The sequence below is a fragment of the Ovis aries genome, chromosome 13, assembly GCF_016772045.2.
Source record: "Ovis aries strain OAR_USU_Benz2616 breed Rambouillet chromosome 13, ARS-UI_Ramb_v3.0, whole genome shotgun sequence".
In the NCBI taxonomy this organism is placed as follows: domain Eukaryota; kingdom Metazoa; phylum Chordata; class Mammalia; order Artiodactyla; family Bovidae; genus Ovis; species Ovis aries.
In genome coordinates, this window is record NC_056066.1 from 54,747,856 (window position 1) to 54,766,230 (window position 18,375).

General features: G+C 54.5%; 2 protein-coding genes and 1 non-coding gene across 5 annotated transcripts; 2 read left to right on the forward strand and 1 right to left on the reverse strand.

Moving 5' to 3' along the window:
* The first annotated feature begins 337 nt into the window (after positions 1-337).
* On the forward strand, positions 338-5,901 carry PSMA7 (proteasome 20S subunit alpha 7). Its single transcript, XM_027976982.2, has 7 exons — positions 338-500; positions 2,465-2,591; positions 3,244-3,368; positions 4,007-4,129; positions 4,541-4,660; positions 5,317-5,379; positions 5,673-5,901. Exons 1-7 carry the CDS (start codon positions 405-407, stop codon positions 5,763-5,765), a joined length of 747 nt encoding a protein of 248 aa, XP_027832783.1. The 5' UTR covers positions 338-404; the 3' UTR covers positions 5,766-5,901.
* Positions 1,965-2,036, forward strand: TRNAE-UUC (transfer RNA glutamic acid (anticodon UUC)). The gene has a single exon. It is a non-coding gene; the product is annotated as a tRNA-Glu (tRNA).
* A 1,702-nt stretch (positions 5,902-7,603) lies between the features above and the next one.
* LSM14B (LSM family member 14B) lies at positions 7,604-18,124 on the reverse strand. Of its 3 annotated transcripts, none has more exons than XM_027976980.3 (10): positions 17,849-18,124; positions 15,782-15,945; positions 14,529-14,664; positions 13,683-13,799; positions 11,449-11,616; positions 11,141-11,218; positions 10,783-10,944; positions 10,282-10,432; positions 9,218-9,403; positions 7,604-8,737 (listed from the first exon to the last, which is right to left on the reverse strand). In XM_027976980.3, exons 1-9 carry the CDS (start codon positions 17,973-17,975, stop codon positions 9,232-9,234), a joined length of 1,275 nt encoding a protein of 424 aa, XP_027832781.1. In that variant the 5' UTR covers positions 17,976-18,124; the 3' UTR covers positions 7,604-8,737; positions 9,218-9,231. The 3 variants fall into 3 exon arrangements, with proteins under 3 accessions (XP_027832781.1, XP_060252924.1, XP_027832782.1); XM_060396941.1 differs by lacking the exon at positions 17,849-18,124 and adding an exon at positions 16,062-17,367; XM_027976981.3 differs by lacking the exon at positions 13,683-13,799.
* Positions 18,125-18,375: the final 251 nt, after the last annotated feature.

Here is an 18,375-nt window from a genome sequence, read left to right on the forward strand (position 1 = left end):
GGGCGGGGGGCGCGGGGGAAGCTGCATTGTGGGCTCGTCCGCCCCGCCGCTGCCGCTTCGCCCTGAAGCCCTCCGCGCCCCTGTCTCGTGCGCCGCCTCAGGTTGAGGCAGAGCCCCGCACCGCGCCCCCGGGAGACCGCTCCGTGTCCCGCGCCCAGCCCGCGGCAGCCGCGCCACCCCCCGCGCCCGGCCGCCTGTGGTTCGGCCGGGCCCCGCCCCGTTGCGCGCGCACGTCAGCCCAGCACCGCCTGACGCCCCAGAACGCCGCCTTACGCCGCTAGCGTAATCGGGGGCGCCGGGGGCGGGCGGGCGCGCGCGGCGCCGGCGCAGCAACGTTGTGAATCGCCGGCTGCGCGGCCGTGAGTGTGCGCTTTTCCCGGGCCCGGTCGCGTCGTTCCGCAGGCATGAGCTACGACCGCGCCATCACCGTTTTCTCGCCCGACGGCCACCTTTTCCAAGTGGAGTACGCGCAGGAGGCCGTGAAGAAGGGCTCGACCGCGGTGAGCGGGGAGGCGGGGCGCGGGGGGCGGCAGAGGCCCGGGCGGCTGGGTGGGGCCCGGGCGCGTCTCGCCGACCCGCTTCCCCGGGGGCCACGCTGACGGGCGCGCAGTGGTTCGGGGCCCAGGGAGGCATGGTGGCCTGGGGCGCACACGGAAGCTGGGACTGGGGCGCCACTGCGAGAAAGGAGCGCCGCAAGCGGCGGTTGCGAGGGCAGGCCGGGCGGCTCTCCAGGAGCCGGCTTCCGCGTATGGCCGAGCGGGGCTGCTGGTGCCGAGACAAGGGCTCTGCTGGCTGCGGGCTTCGCTTCCCCGCGCCGTGTCCAGAGCCGAGCGCGCGCCTGCCGCCGACGCCATCTTGGCGGGAGCCCCTGCGCGGCCTGGGGGGCCTGGGGCGGTGCGAGGGCGCGGGGCTTAGAGAGGCAGGGCCCGGCCCTTGCTAGTTCCCAGGCGCTCCTTGAAGGAGTAGGTGGCTGGGGCGGACAGAGTCTGGACAGCTCCCAGGTAGCCGACTCCCCCCTCCCTGTCGTCCCCCGCCCCCAGAAAGTAGTTGCCCTCCAGACCCGGGGCGATCTCGAGAACAAAGGGCCGCCGGTGTCGCACCGGCGCTGCAGTTCCCGGGCCGCCGGCGCGGCGGGCAGGCTCCCTCCTGGGTCCGACTGCTGAGTCCTCCCACTTTGGACCCTGCCCCCGACTCGGGTCCCGTCGCACCTGAGCGGTCTGTCATTTAGGCCGCTGCTTCAGGTGTGAATACCTGTTGTCTTTAGGATAACCTGTCAGTTTATCAGTCAAACTGGATGATGGGTTTTTGTGTTTTTTGTTTTCCTAATCATTTAGTGTTTCAGAGGCCTGAGTAGGCAGAGACGGTTGTGAATTTTGAAGTTTTTTTTATTTCGTGAATCTCGAAATTAAGGCCCCCAAATCCACTTTCTGACCTACCTCAGCTCAGCTTGAAGACTACTGGGGGAATGTCAGCGGACACCCCTCCACCGTGGGCCAGCCAGATGGCTGCCTCTGCTTGCCCTGACTGCTGCCTCTGGGCCTGGCCTTTGCAGACAGTTTATGAGAAAGCTCCTTGAAATCTGAAACGCTGCCACATGGTGCTTCTTTGCATGGGACATGGAAATTTCTAAACATCCAACAGGGCTCGGACCTGGCCCCCCACATTGAAGAATTAGCTGGCCCAGGTGCCTGTAGGGCCAAGGCTGAGGTACCCTGTCCAAACTGAGAGAAGTTGCTTTTACAAGTGATTGTCTCATTTGTGTCTGCTGTGCTTTGAGTGGGTTAACTGGCAGCCAATGTGGTTTCCCCCCCATGTATTTAAAACATCTTTTTTTCTGCTATAGTGTCAGCCGTAAGCAGAGAGCCATGGGTCTCCCAGTAATAGTTGATGTGTTGTTCATCTGATACCATACCAGGCACTTCTCCACCGCTGTGCACATTATTTCAAAAGTGCAGGAGGGGGGTTCCTTGGTGGTCCAGTGGTTAGGACTCCGTACTTTCACTGCTGTGACCCAGGTTCAGTCCCTGGTCGGGGAGCTAGGATCCCTTGAGCCTGGTGGTATAATGAAAAAAGAGAAAAAACAAGTGCACAGGAGAGAGAGGGAAGGGTTCCGGTACAGTTTCATAATCACAGCAACACTGCTTTTGGAATACCTGACTTCACTGTTAGGGATTCATGCTCAAGCTTTACAGAGACTCTGATTCACTGGGTTGAAATGACACATGTTCACAAACATATGGATTATATAGCAGTTTTTCCTCAGTTGTGTTGTAACTGAAACTACACATCAGTATTTTAAGGCACAAGGCTAGGTGCCTAGATGGTGATGCCTGGGCTAGCTCTCCCAAAAGTGGATTAAGGCCCACAGTTTGCAGGGTGTGCGTGCCCCCACAGCGGTGTTCACAGGACCATGTGGCAAAACCTCTGGTCAGTTTCATAAGTGCCCGGTTGATATTTATTGAAGGTCGGTGTTCGAGGAAAAGACATTGTTGTTCTTGGTGTGGAGAAGAAGTCAGTGGCTAAACTGCAGGATGAAAGGACAGTGCGGAAGATCTGTGCTCTGGATGATAATGTCTGCATGGCATTCGCTGGTGAGTCTGGGGCCAGCACTGTGTCCCTGTCTCTTGGAAGAACGGCCCTCTGGAGGTTAACCTAGTGAAAGGGCTATGGGGGGCATGTGATTGGGTAAACCGAAATCGTATAAGAGAAAGATTTGGTCTTGAAGAAAAGGGCTGGCCTCAGTTTCAGGGGTACGATCCTCCCCAGGAGGCTGAAGCAGAGGGGCTAAATGAATCAATGGTTCCAAAAAGAGGGGGTGTGCTGTCTCCTTATTGCTGCTGTCAGGAGAAAGGTCAGCTGTCCACAGTTAACCGTGTACCTATGAAGTGGGGCAAGCTGGACAGCGCCCTGCTCTCAGGATGTGCAGTGTTCTTGCACTTATGTGGTTTCACTCATTTCCTCCTTCAGCAGGAAGATCCCAGTTCTCATAGAGACTGACTTGTCAAAGACAGTGTGTGTGTAGCCTAGCACCCATAGCTCCTTACCCATGCAGCTTTCTCAGAGGATTTCACAGAGGCTGCTGGTTCCACTGTGGGGCTCAGAGTAACCTTGGTGCTGCCTGTCAGGACCAGTTTTAGAACATGCCTGAGGTTATCTCCTGTCCATTCATGTGATCTGCGCCATCCTTGACAATTGTCCAGATGAGGCATGGCTTAGGGGGCGTTGTCTTTGTGATCCTTGCAGGCCTCACTGCTGATGCAAGAATAGTCATCAACAGGGCCCGCGTGGAATGCCAGAGCCACCGACTGACTGTGGAGGACCCGGTCACCGTGGAGTACATCACCCGTTATATTGCCAGTCTGAAGCAGGTGGGTGTTCCTGCTGTGTCCCGGCTCTGGTGATGAGCTGTGTCCTGGAGCGTCCTGCCACGGGACATCACTGTGGGCAAATCGGGAGACTGCACTTGTTCCACAGGCACAGTCCTAACCTTGACTTCATCTGCAGTTTTACTGTTGTGTATCCTTTTCAGTGGCATTTGTGGTGTTTTTATTTAGTGGCCTGGAGTAGTCCAGATTTATATTTCTAGAGGGACATGAAATGTAGTTTTTGTTTAGTTTTTGTTTAGTTTTTGTTTAGTTCTGAATGACCTGTCACCAAATAATTGTGAAGGGGCTAAAAGCCACCCCCGCTCTTGGTGAAATCTTAGTCACCTGTGAACCTGGTATGTAGCCAGATTGTGTTTGCTGTCAAAGTAACTCCAAGGAACCCCAGCTCCACGCGGCAGTTTGTTCTTTCTAAGAATGAAAATGTAGCACAGGAAGGAGGAATGCTGAGAAACCATGGGCTCGTTTTATTTTTCACTTGAATTACAAGTAACCTAAACGTGGGCTTATTTTCATCCTTTTGTTAAAATGTGTGTTTGGAACACGGTGTGTTTTATTTGCGGTGGGTTCTGGGCAGCCTCCATGAGGAGGCTGCAGTGTCACTGCGTCTCTTTCTCCACTAGCGCTACACGCAGAGCAATGGGCGCCGGCCGTTTGGCATCTCTGCCCTCATTGTGGGTTTCGACTTTGATGGCACCCCCCGACTCTATCAGACGGACCCCTCGGGCACATACCATGCCTGGAAGGTGAGTCCCTGACAAAAAAAGGGCTTGGGGCCATCTTGCCTGTAGAAGCAGTTTTGGAGGCTGTTGGGACCTTGAGCTGGCTTCATCCTATAGAGGGATGTACGCATACACACGTTGCATGCTCATGACACTTGTGATGTGGAAGCCGGGAAATTGTTCAATGTTGATGTTTGGGAGCAAAGGATAGTGAGCTGTAAGGACACGTGGCGTATGCAAGACGGCCATGTGTCTTTCATTAGAATCCCATTGGTGGGCATGAGCACCAACTCCAAATAGCCCTTTGCAAAAAGAAGCCATGGGGCAGGGTCTCCCCCAGCCCGGCTGCCTCTCCACAGCACGCGGGAGCAGGGTGGCACTGGCTGTCTCTGGATCGTTGCATTCTGTGCCATGTAACACACACCCCTGTTTCAGGCCAATGCTATAGGCCGGGGTGCCAAGTCAGTGCGTGAATTCCTGGAGAAGAATTATACTGACGAAGCCATTGAAACAGATGATCTGACTATTAAGCTGGTTATCAAGGCCCTTCTGGAAGTAAGTTTGTATTTGAAACCTGGGCAAGATGAAGACACCCATGCTGTGGTGGTGATGGTACTTGACCTGGGGAATGGACAGCATGGGATGGAACAGCCTAATGTGTAGGCAACAAGGAGAGGCGCAGGCACTCACGGTACCACCAGGCACCACTTTGGTGCTGTCAGCTCCTGTATACATCTGGGGCAGTCAGGGTACCAAGTGGCTAAGTTGGCCTAGAGTTCAGACTTTCTGAGGCTCAAGCTATTGCTAGAGTCAGAATTAGAAGAACTGGGAATAATGGATGGGAGCTGTGAGGTCTTAGAGTTTGTCAAGACTTTGGAGGTGCTGGGGGTGAAGCCAAAGAGGCGGAGGGGGATTACAGCTTTAAGGCTAGGCTGGGGCCCAGGCATCAGGCCTCGGTGATGGGGCAGGCTGCGAGCAGTTGGCAGGGCCCTGAGTCCATCTGCCCGCAGGAGGAGGGACAGCAAGCCTGCCCAAACCCAGCTGTGCCAAGATCAGAGGAGTGCAGATAGCTCACAAGGCCGCATCAGTGGGCAGCCGGGGCACCCCATGTCCACCCCTCCCCTTGTGCAGCAGTTCTGGGTTCAGGTTCACGGGGCACCAAGTCTGGTTGAGGTGGGTGAGGTGTCTGACGCTCTTTTCTCCCCTCAAAGGTGGTTCAGTCAGGTGGCAAAAACATAGAGCTTGCTGTCATGAGGCGAGATCAACCCCTCAAGGTAATCACCAAGTTGGTTTGCTGTCCTTCTCTTTGGGTGTGTTCCCAGTGGTCAGGGCAGGGGGCAGTGCATGTTCAGAACCGCTCTAGCACCAAGAAATGTTCTTTCCAAGGGTCCCCACACACGTGGAAAAGAAAGCATTCCCACATTGACCATCTACACGTTGGTTCCACCTTGTCCCCTGGGTCGGCCACATGTGGCTTCGCTCTCCTGTAGAAGCAGCCAGAGGGGGCATCTGGGACTTAGGTTTGGGGGCACCTTGTGTGGCTAATCATATACTATTCCTTTGGTAGATTTTAAATCCTGAAGAGATTGAGAAATACGTTGCTGAGATTGAGAAAGAAAAAGAAGAAAATGAAAAGAAGAAACAAAAGAAAGCATCATGATGAAATGAAATTTTGCTTGTAACGATTTTTAAATTCAAATCATGGCTGATTTCCAAAAGGATACATATGCGTTTCCATTCCACTTATCCATACTGTCCAAGTGTCCTACAATAAATTTGCCTATTTTTTAACCTTTCTTTCAGAGGTGATTGCATCTTTAAGGTGTATGGCTAGCTTTTTAGGGAACTTGTTCACTTTGGGTCTCTGGAACATTCCTTTCTGCTCCTCACCAGGGTCTAAGACAAGGTGATGGTTGAGTGGATCCCTCCCTTGGGATTTGTGGAAAAGCTGTACAGGGCAGTAGACAAGAGGCACCATGGAGGCAGAAACTTGGGGTTTCTCCAGTTTAAGGGTTCTAGACACAGAATGACCATTTCTTCTCACACTTTGTTGTAGTCCTTGATGAATGTATGACATCAGGACACAAGGACAGACTGCGCTCAGTTTAAACCTGGAGCTCACTTAGCAGCGCAGCTCCGGAACTGGTCTTGAATTTCTGGTTCTAGTAAATCAGGTCAGCGTTCCTGTTTTGATCCTTAAGACTTCTGGTTCCTACCCCCACCCCCTTTTTAACCAGAAAGATTATCCTTCTTTTAGCTTCCAGCCCACTTAGAGAGTAAGTGATGGTCCTAAACTTTGCCTGGGTAGAAGAACCCCTTCCATCCCCTTTGCCTGCATGGCTCTCTGCCTCTTGTGGGCTCTACTGCCAGCTTTAGCAGTGGCATTGCCTTTTGGCTTCCGTTACCACAGGAGAACCCAGAGAGCTCTCTTGAGTCTCTGGGCTGGTGGTCTCTTCTGACTGCACTGATAGTACTCCAGGGCTCTGCTCTGTCTCGTCTGTGGCTCTTCTTGAACTGAGTTCTCGGTTCAGTGGATTATATCCACCCATCAGACTCCCGAAGAGAACAGGGTGATCCAGGGGCAGGACTTGGCACTTTGACTGCTGAGGGACCCCCCCCATTCATTCATTCACTCCCTGATTGGGAACCTAAGATCCCATAAGCCACACAGCACAGCCAAAACAGTGAAAAGGCCTAGATACATTGTAAACTCAGCCTGAAGTGTCACAATGATTGTCAGTTTAAATTTTTAATAGCAAGGTTGGTCATAGGTGGTAAACTGACAACTATATTTAGAATCTCTAGCAGAGAAATACTTGTTGAGCTTGAGTGTGGAGTCACCTACCTAGTTTAGAACTAGTGTTTAGGCTGGTTGTATCCAGCAGGTCAACTGTGGAAGGTATTTATTTTTCACTGGTCAAAGGTGTCAGTCGCCCGAATGGAAAGTTGCCAAGAATTTGTTCAAATTCTGCAACTACCACCAGGGCTCAGGACCTGCTAGAAGTGGTGGACTGCCCAGAAGAGGACGTTGGCCAGAACACAAGGCTTGGTCCACCTGCTGCCTGGCCCTGCCCTGAGAGTGCCTTTGAGAAACCACCTGCATGCCCATTAACAGTGATGTGAGGCGCTTCCACCTCGAAGCGGCCAGATCTCTGCTTTTCTCTGTGGTCCGAGGGTCCAGCCCTGTAACACGTTATAAAGCATCAACATGAAGTTCTGGGGGTGTGGAAGCTGCATTAAGGCAGCAAGCCTTCTGAAGCTGTTTCTTTAAACCAGTGTCCCAAGCGTCCAAAGAGCAGGATCACTCACCCTAAAAGGGCCTGGCTGACGGCCCACACCCAGACTGACCAGGTCTTGCTCACAGCACCAGGTGTCCCCAGAGATCTGACCAGCTCAAGGCCTGAACAGCACATGCACAGCATGCATGTGGGACAGGCATGTTAACCCTGATGTAATTTAGGCAACAGAATCAACAGGACTATTTCTAGAGCAAGAGAAGAGTTTTAAAGGTTTGCGTGTTTATTTATAATTACAAGTTTACATTACTCCAACAGAGCAACCCCATTGCTATGCTCTAATTCTTAGCCATGAAGTCCTACAAAAATAAACCTAAGCTTTTACAGTAACGTAATACAGAACTAAAACCTTTATGCCTACTTAAAGGGATTTAGTTACCAAGGTGCTTATGTTCACCACAATGCCCTGTCAGAGGGAACATGCTTCTACTAAAGGTCTCATGCAACGAATTTATATTCCCACCCTCCCCTCCACCTACCAGTAAAACAAAAACATGGAACTATTTACAACTGAGAAGAAATAATGCTCTCGGTCGATCGACCTCGCCAAAAAAAAAAGACTGGCTCATTTCCAAGTGGATGAGACACCGAACAGTGTTCGGCCTGAGTCCACCACTGACTGGCCCGGGTCAGGGACTGGCAAAGACAGGCACGCCACAGAGGGGCTTGTCCTGGGTGTTCACCCCCAACCCCGATTCCTACAGAACCACACTCCAAGTGACAGCTCACCACAGGAGCCCCCCACCCCAACCCCACCAGCCCCTACCTTGACATTGCCCCTTGGGATATCACGGTCATCTGCTTTGCTTAAACAACATGATCTGTGGGACACCGCACTTTTCCCTGCCCTAGGCCCACCCGCCCCCACATGCCCCCGTGCTGGCCGTGCCCAGCTCCTGGGCCCCACCTGTGGCAGTGGGGGTGCCAGGCCAACAGCATCCGCGGCCAGTTGAGTTACAGAGATGCATTTGGCTGCTGCATTTGCCAAATGAAATTTGGTTCCACCTTAAAGTCAAAGCTGTCCCAGAAAGGTCACAAAATGAGGATCACGCTTTCGCTCCAGAACCTTTCTACAGATCACCAAAACCTTACAATCAGGCTGTGCACAACTAAAAAGAAAAAATAGGCTAGGACACCTCAAAGCGGTCTCCCATATACACTTCCCCAAACAAGAGGTTCTAAGCCAGACCACATCCAAGTTCAGTCCAAAACTTAAGTAGTAGTGTGGAACTTTCCAAACTCAGTAAACGAAGTGACCATGTCTCTCCCAGTAAGTGCAGCGTTCTCCATCGTCCTCGTAGACACGGCCTGGCACCCGTGCCGCTTCAGCAAGAGCCTTCGAGAAGACATGACACCTGGTTAGTGTCTCACCAGGCAGCTCCCCAGCCCAAGCCCAGCACATCCTGGCTTCCAATGAAGAATGTGCTACTCAACCTTCCCCCAACCCCAAGTCAGCCAACACAACTTGAGGTCATTGCTTTTGTCCACACTGGGGGTCAGGAGGCAGCTCCAGGTCCCACCTGCAGCTCACGTACCATCCAGACCCCAAGGGGCACACGTGATCCCTCGACCTAGTTAAAGATGCAGACTTGGGGGCACTGCAGGGCCAGGCTGGGGCTAGCCCCAGCTTGTAATCATCTCTCCTGACTGACCACACTAGAGGAGGAAACACCCCACCCTTCTGTGCCTGGACCCTCACTTTGACAACCTGGGGCCTGAGTCCTACCGTCCCTGAGAGCCCCCCAAGTGATTCATTAAGATTAATGGGGCCCAGTTTGGCCACGATGCTAAAGGATCACGAAGCCCCCTCACTTACCTTTGGCTGCCTCGTTACACCCTGCCGGTCCCAGCTCTGTGGGAAGTCGGGTTACGGCGGGTTGCACCGTTGCCCCTGCCCCCTCGAAATCCACCCCGGAAACTACGGCCTCGGAGGAACCTCCCTGACACTCCGAAGGTCTCCGTGTTGAGCTTCCTCTCCTCAGCCCACGTCGTCCGCCTGGAACTGAACCACAAACAAAAAACGTGAAACTGACTGCAGCAGACAGCTCCTCACACAGCCTGGGGAGGAAGGACAGATGGTGACTCATCACTGGAGCCATGGGGGGCAGGGGGGTGGGGGCAGCGGCAATCCAGTCAGGACCGTGGAGCTGGAGCCTCTGCACTGCAAGAGTTCCCAGGCCTGTTTCCCACTGGACAGGTCTCTCACACCTGCAACCTCTTAAGGCCAGCACAAGGCCGCTATGTGCTCGGGGAGGGAAGACAAGAGCCTCTTCCTTTCCTTTCTGCTGCACCCCCAGCGCCCACTACTCGAGTAATGAAGGGACCTGAGTGTCCACACCATGCTCATCCTGCAGACTCCATTTACTGTCTAGCATGTTCCTGGGCAGCACCTAGGCATCAGCTGTTGGGTATTAAAAACAAAGCACATACGAGTTCCCGGCCTCAAGCCATCAGGTTTAAGAAAACCGTGGACACCCTTGCCAGCTGCCTAGGTGGCAAGGGCCTCAAGCCAGCAAGGTCAGACCAGGAAGCAGGCCCAGGCTAGGTGGTACAGAACTGAACATCAGCAGTACCAGCAGGGAGCACTTTCCACCCCCACCTTAATGGAGAAAGGGCAGCTAAGCAAAGAGGTGCCTGGACCTGGGTCAGATCACTCTAGCACCAGTGACCACCCGGGCTCCCAGGCCCCCACTTACTGCTGGTGCCACTGGGGCTACTGTATGCATGATGGTAAAACTGTGAATGGGGGCCCCAGAGATCTGCCCTGAACCTGAGATCTGGGTTTGGTCTCCATGGGAGCATGCCCTAGTCTCAAGAGCGCAGGTACACCAGCTCCACACCAGCTCCCCGAGGGCTTGCCTGGTCCCTCAGTCCCCCAACCTGGTTTTGAGTTCAGAGGAGATGTTGTCAAAGAAGGACTTGGACTTGTCGTAGTAGCAGTTGGGCCCCAAGTGGTCCTCCTCAGCAGGGGCCTCGTCACTCTGGGTCACCACAGCCAGGTCCTTCTCTTCCCCTTTCTCAGCTTTGTCATCTGCACAGAGAAGCGGAGCACTGAGATGCCAGGGAGCAAACCAAGCCCCTTCTGCCAGGACAGGTCCCCACTGCACCACTCTGGCTGACTGAGGCTTTGGGAAATGCCCGGAGTGTTCTGCACTGAGTGAAAGCTCTTCTGCTCCTCAGGGCTGGTCTCTTTCACCCCACACTGTCCCAGGCCCTGCAGTCTGCTCTTGTCCCCCCTTCAGACTCCTCTCCTTACCAGGAATTCCTTATATGACAGGCACGCCTTCCCACTGACCACCATTCCCAGCTGCCCCTCACCCCCAGCTATCTTTCCTTGACCCACGCTATGGACACTCTTGCGGGGAGGGCAAATTTTCAGACCTTTAAAATTCAGTTTCTTCTTAAATTCCTTGTCCAGCTCTTCTCGGTTGAACTGGGCATTTGCACTCTCAAAATCAAAGTCACCTTCAAACTTGATTGTGTTTTCCTTGATGTTAGTTGGACGGCTTTGCCCTCTGGAGCGGTTCCTTGTTCGTCTGTTCCCTGTGAGAAGAAAGGGTGGCCTTGGCTGGTAAGCCACTAACCCAACATTGCTCAGCGTGAAACAGTAGACCAAGAGGGACAGGATACATGGAAGCCACCTCTGAACCCGGCCCCCTTAAACTGTCGCCCACGGGAAGCAGGCAGGAGCAGAGAGCAGAGCAGGGCCCCCAGAACTCTAAGTGGTGACCGCTGTTACCTGAGCGCCGCCTCTGAGGCCTTCTGTTCTCGTCGTTCACCTGCCCTTGCGTTTGCACAGCTGCTGGCTGAGCGACATCTAAGACACAAAAGGGAAGAGTTTAAGGCCAGCGCCCGCAGAGGCAGAGCCCAGCAAGGGACGTGGGTGGCACCCCCAGGGGACACGTGGCAAGAGGCTGCCCTGCAAAGCCTATAGGGCTTGTGAGGTGTGGGGCCGGGGGGGTCTAGTTAAAAAAAGGGAGATCCCCCCAGGAAGCGCTGTGCCTATGAGAACATGAATAAAGACCAGGCGAGAAAGCAGTTAAGTACCAGTGGTGGCCTTGCTGCTGGGTGGGGCCGGGCGCCCGTTGAGCTGCATGCCCACGGTGCCCTTGCCAGGTAACAGCTTCTTGGAGTTCAAGTTATCAAGAGATCCAGTTTGGACGGCCTGCTCCACCATGGGGCTCTTGCCAACTGAGACAGACGGAAAGCTGGCTCCTGAGTTGAGGAGAAGAAGATTTAAAAATGGAGAAAAGAAGCAAGCCTCACACCCCGCACCCCGATACTTGTCTCCCAGATGGTGAGTGAGGCAGGAGAGGAAGGCAACCGCCTTGAGAAATTCTACCAAACGCAGCACAGCCCCGACCTGTACCATCCCCTGCATTGAGTCTAGGCAGCAACAAAGCCAGCAGGCTCCCGTAGTTAGGGCACCCCGAGGGAAACCCGTACCACCACGAACACCTCTCAAGTGCCTTAGAAAACGCTTCCCCCAAACCACATAAGCTCTAACCCCGTGGGGGCTTGACAGTCCTGAGATGCTGGTGAATTCACGGTCTGAGAATGTGTTTCACTCTGGGCCCTGCTGGACAAGAACCATCTCAGTCTGGCATCTTCCACAAACAAAATGCAGTGGTCAGCCTTTGAAGTTAAAAATGCTAGAACACGGTCATTTTTGCTTAAGGCACAATAAAATCAAAAAGGATGAAGCGATGAGAGCTGACTATAGAGAAGTGACAGCCTGCGCTCCTCCCGTGAAGGGTCCTTGTTAAGAGCCCAGGGTTCCCAGGCTGCCCCTGGAGCAGGCACTGCAGGGGTCTTTCCCCACCCCGAGGCATCCCCAGGCCTGAGGGCAAGAGAGAAGCCCCGGAAGCCAATCTTGGCAGAATTCCCAGCTGGAAGGAGGGGCTCAGCCACAAGAGGAGGCCAGAGGGGAGGTCAGGCCGTCTCCCCTCCCGCGTTCCTGTGGGCACTATTCAACAGACGGCTGAAGACTAGGTGGAGGCGCACAGACTTCTGGGACAGAATGAGCCCTAACCATGGAATAGCCATGTTCGGAGGAGCAGCCCAGCACACACGAGCACAGGACAGTCTACCTTCTGCTCCACAAACAGAAACAACGGTCAGAAATTCCTGGTAAAGATCAGAAGTACTCAGAAGCCAGGCCCTACACACAGGTACTTTTTTTTATTTTGGCCACACCACAAAGCATGCAGTATCTTAGTTTCCCGACCAGGGATCGAACCTGTGCCTTCTTCAGGGGAAGCACGAATTCTTAACCATTGGACTACCAGGGAAGTCCCCACACTGGTACTTCTAAGTGTTCTCTGTGGTGGCATTAATTAACCTCGACCACTTCCTCTGACAATAGCGTCACTGAGCACGGCCTTCCCGCAACAAGACACAGCTGCGTCCTACCCACCCTGTAACCAGACTGGGCAAGAACCTTGGGCTTGTTTGCCTTTCACAAAAACAGACCAGTCAAACTATCTTGCCCTTAGAGCAGTTCTAAGTAAAGAGCTCTAAGAACCACCAACTATCTCAGGCAATTTTTAAGTGGGGAAAACCCATCACTACAGCCATAGCTCAGATCCTCTGGCATCCATGCAGGAAAGCAACACAAGCAGGTTAACAGACTGACAGTAGTTGTGGGCTGTAACAGAAGCCCCAGGCACCATTGTGGACCGAGTCTCTGCAGTGGTGAGGGCGGCGCACAGCACTCTCGTGTCAGATTGCTGGTGAAAGGAGAAGGCCCAGAAAGGTCAAGAAACTCCCCCAAGTGCAGGCACCCGGCAGACAGGTTGCACAAACCAGTGTTAATAAGCCAAGGATCAGGCCCACTGTTCACCTGGTCCACAGCTCAGGTTGGCCACCCAATTTTAATGGTGCTTCTTTCCCCAAAGATAGCTGAGGCCCCCGATTCCTCATGCCCTGGGTGGTGAGGAAAGTGCCACACGGATCCCAGAGCAGCAGGCGATCGCCCTGCAGTCTTCCCCACCAGAAACCCCAGAAAAGGGCCTTCTGAGCAGAGATAATTACGGTATAGGTGGCAACAGGCCCTGGACTCAGGACGAGTGAACAAAGTGCACTGCCGGTTCTTTCTAATCAGTCATTTAAAACTGTGGGAGTCATTACTCCAGGATCACGTGCAGAACCACACAGAAGCACTTGAACTGATCCATGGGCTCAGCAAGTTATTTGCTACAGCTACTGTCATTCTGGGCTACTGGTTTACCCCTCGCTCTTAGCTCGCAACACAGCATGCAGTTTTCCAAAACTGCTGTTACCCTTGGAAGTGAGCTGGTGTGGCTCTGAGGACATGTCAAGCTCTGAAACAGGTTGTGGAGATGGAGAAGAACTAGGGCTGGAAGCCGCGGCTGAGGCTGGAGGGCTTACCAACTTTTCTAAAAGAAGATAAAGGAGACAAGAGCAAACAAGAAAGCACACAGGTGAGTAAGGAGAGACTCTGCTCACACCCAGCAGGCTCTTTCACGGGGCACTCTGATCACACAAGCCTCATCTAGGAAAAGGGAGCCAGGTGAGAAGGGCTCCTGCACTGTGGGAGCAGTGGTCAAGACAGCAGGATTCTTACAAGCATGACTCATGAGCGAAGTAGGCAATGCCTGCAACTCTGTGGTCTGAATACACTGCAAACCTATGGCCAGGTAACCCTCAGTCTATGCGTGTAGAGGAGAATTTACTGAGCCGTGGGGGAAATTTCACTTTTGAGCAAAGCACTGACAGGAGAATGATAAAAGGATAGAATAGGTGGGTGTTGCATTTAACTTTTATATTTATAGGCTGACAAATGTGTAAGTGGTTAGAACTCATCTGTAATTACACATATCAGTTATTTCTTCCTTGAAGCAGACGTACCACCACTTCCACCCAGACACAGGCTATTTTAAAGGAATTCTGATTCGATTCATCTGTTTCAAAACTCATACTGCTGCCTCTCATTCATTTGAGGAATTACTAATTTCTCACTAGTTGAAGGGGCACTGAGAAAGGTACATTACGCAGTGTGCACTACAATCTGGATGTGACAAGAATACAGTGTCCCCACCACCAGGGTCTGTGCCCATCACCTGGATGTCAGCACAGGCAGTTCACAGGTGGCAAAGGTTACTCACCTAAACCCAAGGAAGCGGCATACTGCTGGCTAAGCAGGGAGCTGGCGGCCAGCTGGCTGTAGGGCGGCATCCCTCGGAAGGGGCTGTAAGGCACGTGTGGCTGGAAGGAGGAGGCCGAGCCCGAGCCCAGGGAAGACTGAGCAACGAGACACACAGGTGAGAGCAGCGCAAGGCCTCCCGTCACCCTGCCTGGAGAGCACCGTGCAGACCAGCAAAGGCAGCCAGGCTGTCGGCCTGTGTTCGCAGAGGCTGAAGTGGTACCGAGGCGCATGAGCCTCCAAGATGGTCTCAGGGAGCTCAGAACTGCCCTTTCCATACTTTATCCCCAGCTACACCAGTCTATGAAATTCTAACACGATCTTCTTCTAACACTATGAACCCCTCTAATGGCCCCCCGCTGCCTATGACTAAAAACTCAGAGGACCAGGGGCATCGACTAGGCCCTTCCCCCAACATTCAGGGGCCCAGCTGTGCCACTAGGGAACTGTCTTCACGCATCTCCTCTCTGGCTCCCCACCTTCAGGTAGACTGGTGCCTGGGCCCCGCTGTCTCTCAAGGACTTGCTCAGGTACTTCCTTCTTGTCAGCTTCCTAGGGACACTCATTCCAAACCTTTCCAAAGTCTGGCCTGGGGCTTCTTTACGGGCTCCACAGCCCAGAGTGCAAGCTCCTACCTCCCAGGGGGCACACTCAGCCCCAGAGCCTCCTGCAGTGTGAACCCCAACAGAGTCAGTGACTGTCGAAGTTTACAAGTCAAGAAAGTATCAGCCTGGGCTCCCTAGTAATCCAGGGCACATGCCCTAACGCAGCAGGCAGGCATGTGGCGTGAAACCTCCAACATCAATGTTCCACAACTCTGAATACAATTCCTGGACAGTGTGGAAAGAGCGAGTTCCACTGACCCAAGTCCCTCCAAGCATCTCTGCTGCTCATAGCACGCCACTGGGGCTTCAGGCTTTCCCAACCTGACACTAAGGACAAGCCCTCCAGGTGCATATCAGTAATTTCCCCTAGAAGCATCTCGCCCCAACCCCTCCCAGCACACCCACCTCCCTCTTCAGTACACCCCACTGCATGCTAGAGGAGCTTAAGACCTCCCACAGAACACCAACCGTCTAGACAAAAATTCAACTACTTTTCATGAAAAGATCATTTTTTGAGTTGAGCACTCTGGCCAGATGACACCAAGTTCCACTTGGAAACCAGCACCTCTTAGAAACAATGTCCACAACAGAAACACAGCGAGGCACTTACTTGAACGATAGCAGGATCCTGAGGGAGCGTGTGCTGAGCTTTCGGAGGTTCACACACAGTAATATCTTTGATATCACTTCCCCGGAAGATGATGTACTCATAAATCTCCTCTCTAGGGGGGGCAGGCCTATCTGTGGGACGGTCTTCAGTACCAAAGGACCTCACTTAGGGGTTGAGAAAAAGAAGGGTTAATTTGTTGTCCTCAACCAAGTGCATTCAATCAGTCCCCTCCTAGGAGCCATCCACAGCACCCAGTTTCCATGTTTCAACTAATACCCACCCACAATTATCAATGGAGAAGATGCCATTATCAACTGACAAGACCCCAGCTGTCGAAGCTCCAAAAAGTTCTAGGTCACAAAGGACAAGGAAAGATTCATGAAGCTCAATGTTCTCACTTTCAAATACAAGCCAGCACTCTCACAAAATGAGTCGTCTGGTTTGCAGAACCCCCGTTCACGTCTGACTTAGCAGGTTAAACGGCCCCAAAGCTGCTTTTTGATTGAAACTTCACGACACATCAGCCCTGGGGAGTCTGTTTTCAACTGAGAAAAGCTGTGGGTTGAGTGCTATCCCCACCCTTCTGTCCACAACCAGCCTGGGAGGAGCTGGTAGAGAAACAATGGGAGGGGGGGCCCTGAACATGGACGCCCACCAGCAGTGTCACGGTCTCCTAGAGGAACTTCCTAGGGGGTTAATCCTTAATGGCAGGGTTCAAGGAGCCCAAGCAAGTGTCTCCTGGGATCTCTGAGGCACAGATGGGCTTGAGGCTGCCTCTAATTTGAGCACACTGAGGACCAGGGACTACTCTGGGCCTCAGGTTTTCCAACCAGGGTCTCAGGCCAAATGCGGTCAAAAAGTAAAAATAATTATAATCTTATAATACTAGTTAGTAATTAGTACTTATACTAACACAATACTAACAGTACTTGTATCAACACCTCCTGGAGCAACGCATCCATCAAAAAACTTAACAACTAGTCTTTGGAGGACCTATTCCCAGAGCTGGGAACTGACTGCGACCTAAAGGCCTGGGGCTCTAACACAGGAGCGTGCGCGCTACGCCTTGACCCTTGAAGTCCATGACAATGTCCTTAGCCTAACAAGACCCACCAACCACACGGGGCTTCTGTAGACCTGGCTGCACGCAGCACTTCTAGGAGGCAGGGGAACCACACTAGTTACCTTCCCGGAGGATGAAGACAAAGGAACTTTGGGGCCACCTCCTGCCTCAACACACTCAGAAAGACTCTGGGCTCCAGCAGAGGCACAATGCAGCCATCTTTTCCCTAGTCTCCCAGGACTTCAGTGGGGTTACCAGCACCCGCAGGGAGGGGTCTGTCACCAAAGGATAAACCCACACACCAAACGTCTGAATTAGAGTAGGAAGGCGCTTTCAAAAGGAGCACCTAGCCGCAAACCGATGCTCTTATCCTGGCAGGAGAATCCATTAAGACGTGGTATTTGTTCAGGCTCAAGGCCCCAGCTGCTTAATAGGTTCCAGAAGGGCTTGCAGGAGTCGTTTTCTCACCCCCTGCCCCCACAGCGTCCCGGAGAGGCCCGGCGAGACTCGGGTCTGCCCACCCCCCCCATCCCTCCCTTCCCCTCCCCTCCCGCCAGGGACCAGGTTTTCTCGGCTCCCGCGGCCCGCGGCCCTAGGGCAGGCAACCCCAGCAACGCCGAGCCCCCACCTATAGAGGTGGGCTACGCCACCATGGAGAACGGGGGGCGGCGCCGCGGGAGCTGGACCCGCCCCCACCTCCCCACCCCAACTCCGGGCTGCGCGGGGCGGCCGCTCACAATTACGCCGCCTCCGGGGCCGGGGGAGCCCATTGTGCGGGTCGAGCCCCGGAGGGCTACAGCGGGACAGGGGCGGAGGCCGGGGGCGCCGCGGGGGGCGCGGACCGGATGCGGGGGCGCGCAGGGGGGCGGGGGGAGGGGCACCCCGGGCGGGTGAGGCGGGACTGGGGAAGGGGCGCGCTGGTGAGGTGGGGGTAGGGCGGAGGCGCGGACCCGGCTGTTGGCGGGGGTGGGGGCCGGACGGTTGGGGCGGCCGCGGGGCGCTACCTTTGGCGAGCGCCACGGTGGAGTTGTCCGTGTCGATGGTGTAGAGGATGCCCTCGTAGCGGATTTGTGCCTTGGAGATGAGGCTGATCTTGCTGCCCAGGTACGGGGTGCCCGAGGAGCCGCTCATGGCGGCGGCCGCCCGGCCGGGCTTGGCCCGCTCGCCTCCGCGCGGTCGCCTCGTCGCCCTCTCCTCGGCCTCGGCGCCGCCTCACCGCCGTGCGAGGGCCTGCGCGGGGACCAGCGAGCGAGCGGCGGCGGCGCGCAGCCGGGGGCTCTGAGGGGAGCGCGGGGGAGGAGGGGCCACAGCAGCCACATCCGGGGCCTGCGCCGCCACGCCCCGCCCCCACACGCTGGCCGCCCATTGGATCGCCTCGCCGGCCTCCCTTTAAATATGGCCGTGCCGCCGGCCTGGGGGCGGGCCCGCGATCTGCTCCTGCGCAGCTCGCGCCACCAGCCCGGGCGGGCTTTTCCCTGCGTTCCGTCCCACTTCTCGGCTGGCTCCCGGCGGGCCCCGCGCAGGGTGGTAG